The following is a 10,128-nucleotide window of genomic DNA, read 5'->3' on the forward strand; positions in this document are numbered from 1 at the left end:
AGAAATCTCGACTCTAAGAGGAACTATATTACTTGGGTGATCCTACATACACTTGTATTTGCATTTGGGAGCAACGACTTCTAAAATAGAAGTCTTGTTATTTAGCTATAAATAAATGAGATTATATTGAAAACAATAAGATAGTGACGTATTTTAAATCAAGTAATTAGATCTAGAAAAATGGTCAATAATACCCTGAATTAGATGACATATTTGCAGAAGAATAAGAACATTTTTTTATTCAATTTAAAAGAATAACCACTTAGAAATCACAAATGGGGTACAAAATTTAATCTATAACTTTTGAAGGTTGTTTTTTCATGTGTTTATGTCACTGTAACATCTCGCAACTAGAAAGAACTAGAAGGAAATTTAAAATCTAGAAAATTGCAAGTTAAAAATTGAGTTTTTGGTCAACTTCAATCGGCCATAACTCCTAACTCAGAATGAGTTAAGTGTAGTTCCAGATATGGTTGGAAATATCTTGGGACGATCTTTCCAACACCTCCAAGTTTGCGAGATTCCGAGTTCGTATGAGTGAGTTATCTTCTTTGGAAGTTGGGTTGTTGGATTAAGGAAATGTCCAATCCGGAATTTTAAGGGGAATTTTAGTCTTTTCATTTGCCCTATTATTTTAGTCTATTTTTAGGAGTTTAATATGGCAAGTTTCTGAGTTCGTTACGTCGCATTATAGGGTTATTTCGAGTTAGGTTCTTAGGTACATTTAATGGGTATTTGTATCTAAAAATAATCTGGAAAAAATGGACCGAGTTTGAGTGATTTGGGGTTGGAAAACGAAGAAGAAATTTCATCGGACGAAATTAAGGGGTGGCCGCGCGTCACGCTCTTAATTCCCAGATTTGAATATTTCAGCTTCGCGTCGCGGAGCTGACACGAGGTGTTCTACCTCAAAAGACGTTTTGGAAACAAAATTTAACTATGCCTCCGCGTCGCGGACCCACCTTCAAATCTTGAGTTTCGGTCTTTTCTCTTGTTTAGTTATCTAAAATCATTTCTAAACAACATGAGATCTTTTCAATCACAAATCTTAATCCTTGAATCCATAATTCAATTCAAGGATCAATTAAGAGCCAAGTCAAGAGCAGTTAAGACCAAAGTCAAGAGAAGTCAAGAGTAATGTAAGAGAAGTTCCTTTCAAGCTTTCATAAGTCTTTTACAAACGTTATAACTTTGTTTTAAGACTTAAGTTTTGAGTTTAGTAAAGAGTAATGTTGAAGTTCTTTCCTTCAAAGAAACATATGGAGACTAAGTATTTCCCAAATAGATTTAAAATGTTTTACACATTTAAATAAGAGCGGAAATTGAGATTTCCATAGGGCCTTCGGGCTAGTTTTCAGAAAAGAGTAATAGCTTTCTAAATGAAGCAAGCAGGGAAACTGAGATTTCCAAGATAGCATTTAAGCTAAGTTCTTTAGCATTAATCTCAAATCACAGAAGAAGTATGTTTTTAAAACATAAGAGCCAGTATATTTTGGGAGTAGTATTGAGCACCGAATTGGAGACGAGCATGAGTTTAGATAACTCACGTCACCATAGAACCATGTAGTCATCATGAGTAGAAAAGGGTCATACTTTTTGGATGAATCCTTTTCATAATAGACTAGTGGATCCATTAGGCAGTTCAGGTTCTATACCTTTGGCCGGGTATAGGATGCGCTGGCAGCGTGAGGTAGATTATTGTATCATCACTATAGCTCTTATGTGATGGTTGTTGGTTAGAGAGACTCCCACAGAAGTTATTGTATTTTTACATACATTTCAGAGTTATGTTGTATCCTTGTATATACACAGAGTTGACATCATGTTTTTAAACAGCTTTTCTTTATATTGCACTTGTTTAAACTGTTTTATATTGAAATGGGTTCAATAAGTATTCATGAGTTGAGAAGAGCCAAGGTAAGTGTTTCTTTCAGATTTCCCTCACATGCCTATGTTGTTTTAGCATTCCAACTCGCATACTCGTACATTCAATGTACTGATGCCAGTTGGCCTGCATCTTATTATGATGCAGACACATGTAACTAGGATCGGCATTCCGACGCATCGTTGATCCAGTGAGCAGTTCAAAGTCTGTTGGTGAGCCTCATTGTTTTTCGGAGGATCCATTTCATTGTTTTTTAGTTTAGTTTATTAGGATGTTGTGGGGTGTGTCCCAATATCCATCTCAGCTGCTATTAGAGGCTTCATAGATAGTCAGATGTTAGTTCTTTATTCTTATTCATTTCATTTGTATCGTTTAAGACTTGAGTTTGCCTTAAAGGTCAGTTGAATGTTCCTTTATAACATTCTAGTTACTTCATAAATGTGTATGTGATGAGTTAAGTGTTCCGTTGAGTTAGTAAGCCAGGCGAAGGATTCCCTTGAGGCCAGCAATGGTCTTCGAGTGCCGGCCACGTCCAAGGTCTAGGCTCGGGGTGTGAAAAACTTGGTATCAGAGCCCAGAGTTCAAGAGTCCTAGGGAGTCTATGAAGTCATGTCTGTAGAGTCCTATTTATTGGTGTGAAGCGCGCCACATCTATAATTAGGAGGCTGCAACATTTAGGAACTATCTCACTTCTTTCACAATTATTTCGTGTGATAGAGTTAATCTCCATAAAAATTTCCTTCTAATTCGTGCTTGCGCGTGTTTTAGATAATCATGCCTCTACGAAGACCAGTCAGAGGTCGTCCTACTGGATGCAATGTTGATGAACAAGATTTACCCAATTCACCTGAAGTACAACCGCAAGGAGAAGTGACAAATGTTGAGTTCCGTGAGGCTATTAGGATGCTCACTCAAGTTGTGACTAACCAAGCTGGGCAGCAGAGAGGAGCTCGACAAGAAGAGGCTGACACTTCAAGGATTAGTGAGTTCTTAAGGATGAATCCCCCAATTTTCATTGGTTCGAGCACTACAGAGGATTCAGAGAACTTCATTGAGAAACTGAAAAAGGTTTTTGATATGATGCATGTTACTGATACTGCGAAAATTGAGCTAGCTGCATATCAGATGAAAAATGTTGCTAGGACTTGGTTTGATCAGTGGAAAGGGGGTAGAGCTGAGGATGCACCACCTGCGAGTTGGGCATGTTTTGAAGAGGTTTTCTTGGGGCGTTTCTTTCCCCGAGAACTAAAAGAGACTAAGGTACGTGAGTTCCTCACACTTAAGCAGGATTCTCTAAGCGTTCATGAGTATGGGTTGAAGTTCACCCAACTGTCTCGCTATGCTCAGGAAATGGTTGCGGACATGAGGAGTAGGATGAGTCTGTTTGTTGCTGGGTTGTTCCGTCTATCAAGCAAAGAGGGTTGAAGTTCCTCACACTTAAGCAGGATTCTCTAAGAGTTCATGAGTATGGGTTGAAGTTTACCCAACTGTCTCGCTATGCTCCAGAAATGGTTGCGGACATGAGGAGTAGGATGAGTCTATTTGTTGCTGGGTTGTCCCGTCAATCAAGTAAAGAGGGTCGGGCAGCAATGCTTATTGGGAACATGGACATTTCAAAGTTGATGGTCTATGTGCAACAGGTAGAGGAAGAGAAGCTGAGGGATAGAGAAGAGTTCAAGAACAAAAGGGCTAAGATAGGGAACGAGTCCGGGCAGCAGAACAGCAATGCCAACTGGTCATCTTTCCAACAGAAACAGAAGGGACATGCTCCATCATCAGCTAGTGCACCTTCACCTAAGAACAAGGGTGAGTACTATGGTCAGAATTCTAGAGCTAAGCCTGCCTATTCTCACGGCAATATGGCGCAAGGGGGTAGTAAGCCTCCTACCTGCGCCAAGTGTGGTAGGAACCATTCAGGTGTGTGTCATGAGGGATCAACTGGTTGTTTCAAGTGTGGCCAGACTGGGCATTTCATGCGAGAGTGTCCAAAGGGCAAGCAGGGAAATGGTAATGGGGGCAATAGAGCTCAGTCTTCTTCAATTGCTCCACCAGACAGAGTTGCACCTAGAGGGGCTACTTCCGATACTAGCGGAGGAACAAATCGCTTGTATGCTATCAACAGTCGCCAAGAGCAAAAGGATTCGCCAGATGTTGTCGCTGGTATGATTCAAGTCTTTGACTTTACTATTTATGCCTTGCTAGATCCAGAAGCGAGTTTATCTTTTGTAACTCCTTATGTTGCTATGAACTTTGATGTTATTCCTGAGCAACTTAGTGAACCATTCAGTGTTTCTACACCTGTTGATGAGTCTATTCTAGCAGAGAGAGTCTATCGTTATTGTCCTATTTCCGTCAATCACAAGAGTACCATGGCTGATCTAGTTGAGTTAGACATGGTAGACTTTGATGTCATTCTTGGTATGGATTGGCTTCATGCCTGTTATGCCTCAGTTGATTGTAGAACTCGAGTAGTCAAGTTTCAATTTCCTAATAAGCCAGTCTTAGAGTGGAAAAGCAGCTCAACAGTGCCTAAGGGTTGTTTCATTTCGTACATTAAGGCAAGGAAGTTAGTTTCTAAAGGGTGTGTCTATCACATAGTCCGAGTTAATTACTCAAGTGTTGAGGTACCTCCTATTCAGTCAGTCCCAGTAGTAAAAGAGTTTCCAGAAGTCTTTCCAGATGATCTTCCTGGAGTCCGTCCTGAGAGAGAGATAGACTTCGGTATAGATCTTATTCCAGATACTCGTCCTATCTCTATTCAGCCATACAAAATGGCACCAGCTGAGTTGAAAGAATTGAAAGAGCAGTTGAAAGATCTTTTAGATAAGGGCTTTATTCGACTAAGTGTCTCACCTTGGGGCTCTTCGGTCTTGTTTGTGAGAAAGAAGGATGGTTCCCTTAGGATGTGTATAGATTCCCATCAATTGAACAAGGTTACCATCAAGGATAAGTATCCTCTTCCAAGGATTGATGATCTTTTCTATCAACTTCAGGGTGCTTCTTGTTTTTCTAAAATAGACCTCAGATCAGGTTACCATCAGTTGAAAGTAAGGGAACGTGACATTCCAAAGACAGCATTCAGGACCCATTATGGTCATTATGAGTTTGTGGTCATATCGTTCGGTTTAACCAATGCACCAGTAGCGTTCATGGACCTTATGAATAGAGTCTTCAAACTTTATTTAGATATGTTTGTAATCGTCTTCATTGATGACATACTAATCTATTCAAGGAATGAAGAAGATCATGCTAGTCACCTCAGAATAGTTCTTCAGACTTTGAAAGATAAGGAGTTGTATGCCAAGTTCTCTAAGTGTGAGTTTTGGCTTGAGTATGTGGCATTCTTAGGACATATTGTGTCTGGAGAGGGAATTAAAGTTGATACTCAGAAAATTGAGGCAGTGCAGAATTGGCCTAGATCCACATCTCCAACGGATATTAGGAGTTTCTTGGGTTAAGCTGGCTATTATAGAAGGTTTGTTGAGGGGTTCTCGTCTATCTCATCCCCTTTGACAAAATTGACTCAGAAGACAGTTAAGTTTCAATGGTCTGAAGCTTATGAGAAAGGCCTTCAGGAATTGAAGAAGAGGTTGACTACTGCCCTAGTGTTGTCCTTACCAGAAAGTACTCACGATTTCGTGGTGTATTGTGATGCATCTAGAGTTGGCTTGGGTTGTGTCCTAATGCAGAATGGCAAGGTGATAGCTTATGCCTCCAGACAGTTGACGGTTCATGAGAAGAACTATCCAACCCATGACTTAGAGTTGGCTGCGGTAGTCTTCGCTTTGAAGATTTGGCGTCACTACTTGTATAGTGTTCATGTTGATATATTCATTGATCATAAGAGCCTTCAGTCTATGTTCACCCAAAAAGAGCTTAATCTCAAACAGAGGAGGTGGTTAGAATTACTCAAGGATTATGACATGAGTATTTTTTACCACCCAGGTAAGGCTAATGTGGTTGCTGATGCGTTAAGCAGGTTATCTATGGGTAGTACCGCCCATGTTGAGGAAGAAAAGAGAGAGTTAGCAAAGGATGTGCACAGACTTGCACGCTTGGGAGTCAAACTTATGGATTCCACAGAAGGAGGAATAGTGGTGACGAATGGGGCTGAATCATGGTTAGTCTCAGAAGTGAAAGAAAAGCAAGACCAAGATCCCATTTTGCTTGAATTGAAGGCAAATGTTCATAAGCAAAAAGTATTAGCTTTTGAACAATGGGGAGATGGTGTTTTGAGATATCAAGGTAGATTGTGTGTACCTATGGTGGATGGACTCCAAGAGAGGATCATGGAGGAAGCTCATAGCTCCAGATATTCCATTCATCCGAGTTACACAAAGATGTATCGTGATTTGAAAGAAGTGTATTGGTGGAATAGTATGAAGAAGAGCATTGTAGAATTTGTTGTTAAGTGTCCAAATTGCCAACAAATTAAAGTTGAGCACCAAAGGCCCGATGGTTTGGCACAGAATATAGAACTTCCGGAATGGAAGTGGGAGATGATTAATATGGATTTCATCACAGGCTTGCCAAGGTCTCACAGACAGCATGATTCTATTTGGGTGATTGTCGATAGAATGACAAAATCAGCCCATTTTCTGCCGGTAAAGATTACCCATTCAGCAGAAGATTATGCCAGGTTATATATTCAGGAGGTGGTAAGACTTCATGGAGTCCCAGTATCCATTATTTCATATAGAGGTGCACAATTTACTGCACAGTTCTGGAAATCTCTTTAGAAAGGCTTGGGTTCAAAGGTGAACTTAAGTACTGTCTCTTCTTTCATCCTCAGACTGATGGGCAAGCAGAGCGCACTATTCAGACATTAGAAGATATGTTGAGAGCTTGTGTGATTGATTTCAAAGGGAATTGGGATGATCACCTACCTCTCATTGAGTTTGTTTACAACAACAGTTACCACTCTAGCATCCAAATGGCTCCTTATGAAGCTCTTTTTGGGAGAAGATACAGATCTCCTATTGGATGGTTTGAAGTTGGTGAAGCAGGGTTGATAGGACCCGATTTAGTTCACCAAGCTATGGAGAAGGTGAAAGTGATTCAAGAAAGGTTGAAAACGGCACAGAGTCATCAAAAATCATACACTGATGTTAGGAGAAGGGCGTTAGAGTTCGAAGTAGATGATTGGGTATATTTGAAAGTTTCACCCATGAAGGCTATTATGAGGTTTGGTAAGAAGGGAAAGCTTAGTCCCCGGTATAATGGACCTTATCAAATATCCAAAAGGATTGGCAATGTAGCGTATGAGTTAGAGCTACCACAAGAGTTAGCAGCGGTTCATCCGGTATTTCACATCTCTATCTTGAAGAAATGCATGGGCGATCCTTCATTGATCCTACCAACTGAAAATATTAGGATCAAGGATAGCTTATCCTATGAGGAGATTCCTGTTCAGATGTTAGATCGCCAAGTTCGTAGGTTGAGAATGAAAGATGTAGCATCAGTCAAGGTCCTTTGGAGGAACCAATTTGTTGAAGAAGCTACTTGGGAAGCTGAGGAGGATATGAAAAAGAGATATCCACATCTCTTTGAAACCGGAGAAAATGTTGACCAAGGTACTAATTTTCTTCTTAGTACTACCTAAATTATGAGTAAGAATATTGTTTGTTTGCATTTACTTGTTGGGTGTTTGAACTTGATGTTATTACCCTTAGCTTAGTAAGAGTAAATCTCATTCGAGGAAGAATGTTCCCAAGGGGGAGATATTGTAACATCTCGCAACTAAAAAGAACTAGAAGGAAGTTTAAAATCTGGAAAATTGCAAGTAAGTTAAAAATTGAGTTTTTGGTCAACTGCAATCGGCCATAACTCCTAGCTCAGGATGAGTTAAGTGTAGTTCCAAATATGGTTGGAAAGCTCTTGGGATGATCTTTCCAACGCCTCCAAGTTTGCGCGATTCTGAGTTCGTATGAGTGAGTTATCCCCTTTGGAAGTTGGGTTGTTGGATTAAAGAAATGTCCAATCCGAAATTTTAAGGGGTATTTTAGTCTTTTCATTTGCCCTATTATTTTAATCTGTTTTTAGGAGTTTAATATGAGTCAAATTAGATTTTATTCAATTTTAGAATTTGGAATTTCTCCCTAGGGCTAAGGAAAAAGGAGAAGAGAAAAGAAGGAGAAAAGAGCAAATTCATCAAGATCGATCAAGGAAGTTGGTGTTTCGCCAAGGATTTGCTTCTATTATGTATGTGAGGCTCTCATAACGTTGGGATCGTTCTCCCACGTGCCAAGCATATTTATTTCAGTTTGGATTTGTCCTAAAAGCATATGAATATTGATGATCTTCATACCTATTCTTCAATTTGACTGAGTTGGCAAGTTTCTGAGTTCGTTACGTCGCATTATAGGGTCGTTTCAAGTTAGGTTCTTAGGTACATTTGATGGGTATATGTATCTAAAAGTAATCTGGAAAAAAAAAAGAACAGAGTTTGGGTGATTTGGGGTTGGAAAACGAAGAAGAAATTTCATCGGACAGAATTAAGGGGTGGCCGTGCGTCATGCGCCTAGTGCCCAGATTTGAATATTTGAGCTTCGCGTCGCGGAGTTGACACGAGGTGTTCTGCCTCAAAAGATGTTTTCGGAACCAAAATTTAATTATGCCTCCGCGTCGCGGAGCCACCTTCAAATCTTGAGTTTCGGTCTTTTCTCAGGTTTAGCAATCTAAAATCATTCCTAAACAACATGAGATCTTTCTAATCACAAATCTTAATCCTTGAATCCATAATTCAATTCAAGGATCAGTTAAGAGCCAAGTCAAGAACAGTTACAAACGTTATAACCTTGTTTTAAGACTTAAGTTTTGAGTTTAGTAAAGAGTAATGTTGAAGTTCTTTCCTTCAAAGAAACGTATGGGGACTAAGTATTTCCCAAATAGATTTAAAATGTTTTACACATTTAAATAAAAGCGGAAACTGAGATTTCCAAAAGGCTTTGGGGCTAGTTTTCATAAAAGAGTAATAGCTTTCTAAATGAAGCAAGTAAGGAAACTGATATTTCCAAAATAGCTTTTGAGCTAAGTTTTTGAGCACTAATCTCAAATCACAGAAGAAGTATGTTTTTAAAACATAAGAGCAAATATATTTTGGGAGTAGTATTGAGCACTGAATTGGAGACGAGCATGAGTTTAGATAACCCACGTCACCATAGAACCATGTAGCCATCATGGGTAGAAAAGGGTCATACTTTTTAGATGAATCTTTTTCGCAATAGACTAGTGGATCCATTAGGCAGTTCAGGTTCCATACATTTGGCCGGGCATAGGATGCGCTAGCAGCGTGAGGTAGATCGTTGTATCATCACTATAGCTCTTATGTGATGATTGTCGGTTAGAGAAACTCCCACAGAAGTTATTGTATTTTTACATACATCTCAGAGTTATGTTGTATCCTTGTATATACACAGAGTTGACATCATGTTTTTAAACAGCTTTTCTTTATATTGCACTTGTTTAAACTGCTTTATATTGAAATGAGTTCAGTAAGTATTCATGAGTTGAGAAGAGTCAAGGTAAGTGTTTCTTTCAGATTTCCCTCTCAAGCCTATGTTCTTTTAGCATTCCAACTCGCATACTCGTACATTCAATGTTCTGATGCCAATTGGCCTGCATCTTATTATGATGCAGCCACAGGTAACTAGGATCGGCATTCCGATGCATCGTTGATCCAATGAGCAGTTCAAAGTCTGTTGGTTAGCCTCCTTGTTTTTCGGAGGATCCATTTCATTGCTTTCTAGTTTAGTTTATTAGGAAGTTGTGGGGGCTGTCCCAACATTCATCTCAGTTATTATTAGAGGCTTCATAGACAGTCAGATGTTAGTTCTTTAGTCTTATTCATTTCATTTGTATCGTTTAAGACTTGAGTTTGCTTTAAAGGCCAGTTGAATGTTCCTTTATAACATTCTAATTACTTCATAAATGTGTATGGGATGAGTTACGTCTTCCGCTGAGTTAGTAAGTCAGGCCAAGAGTTCGCTTTAGGCCAGCAATGGTCTTCGAGTGCCGGCCACGTCCAGGGTGTAGGCTCGAGGCGTGACAGTCACGACATTAAATCAGATCATGATGACGCCTACTATAAGCCCCTAGTAAGATAGGAAAAACCTAAGATCACTAGCAATAAATAAAATTAAAAACAACTAACATGGAAGAGATAACAACATAAGAATGGGAACTCCAAGCATAGATATATAACAAATGGTATAAAATATAGGAAAAATGCACAAGTACTCCCC

General features: G+C 39.4%; 1 protein-coding gene across 1 annotated transcript in view; it reads left to right on the top strand.

The window, feature by feature from the left end:
* Positions 1-2,659: 2,659 nt before the first annotated feature.
* The window catches only part of LOC125868691 (uncharacterized), a 17,978-nt gene continuing 10,509 nt past the window's right edge, over positions 2,660-10,128 (top strand). Inside the window, exons 1-4 of the mRNA XM_049549283.1 lie at positions 2,660-2,848; positions 6,094-6,321; positions 6,678-7,139; positions 7,212-7,458. Coding sequence (XP_049405240.1) covers positions 2,660-2,848; positions 6,094-6,321; positions 6,678-7,139; positions 7,212-7,458 — 1,126 coding nt within the window. The remainder of the gene's footprint in view (positions 2,849-6,093; positions 6,322-6,677; positions 7,140-7,211; positions 7,459-10,128) is intronic.

The sequence above is a fragment of the Solanum stenotomum genome, chromosome 6, assembly GCF_019186545.1.
Source record: "Solanum stenotomum isolate F172 chromosome 6, ASM1918654v1, whole genome shotgun sequence".
Taxonomy (NCBI): Eukaryota; Viridiplantae; Streptophyta; class Magnoliopsida; order Solanales; family Solanaceae; genus Solanum; species Solanum stenotomum.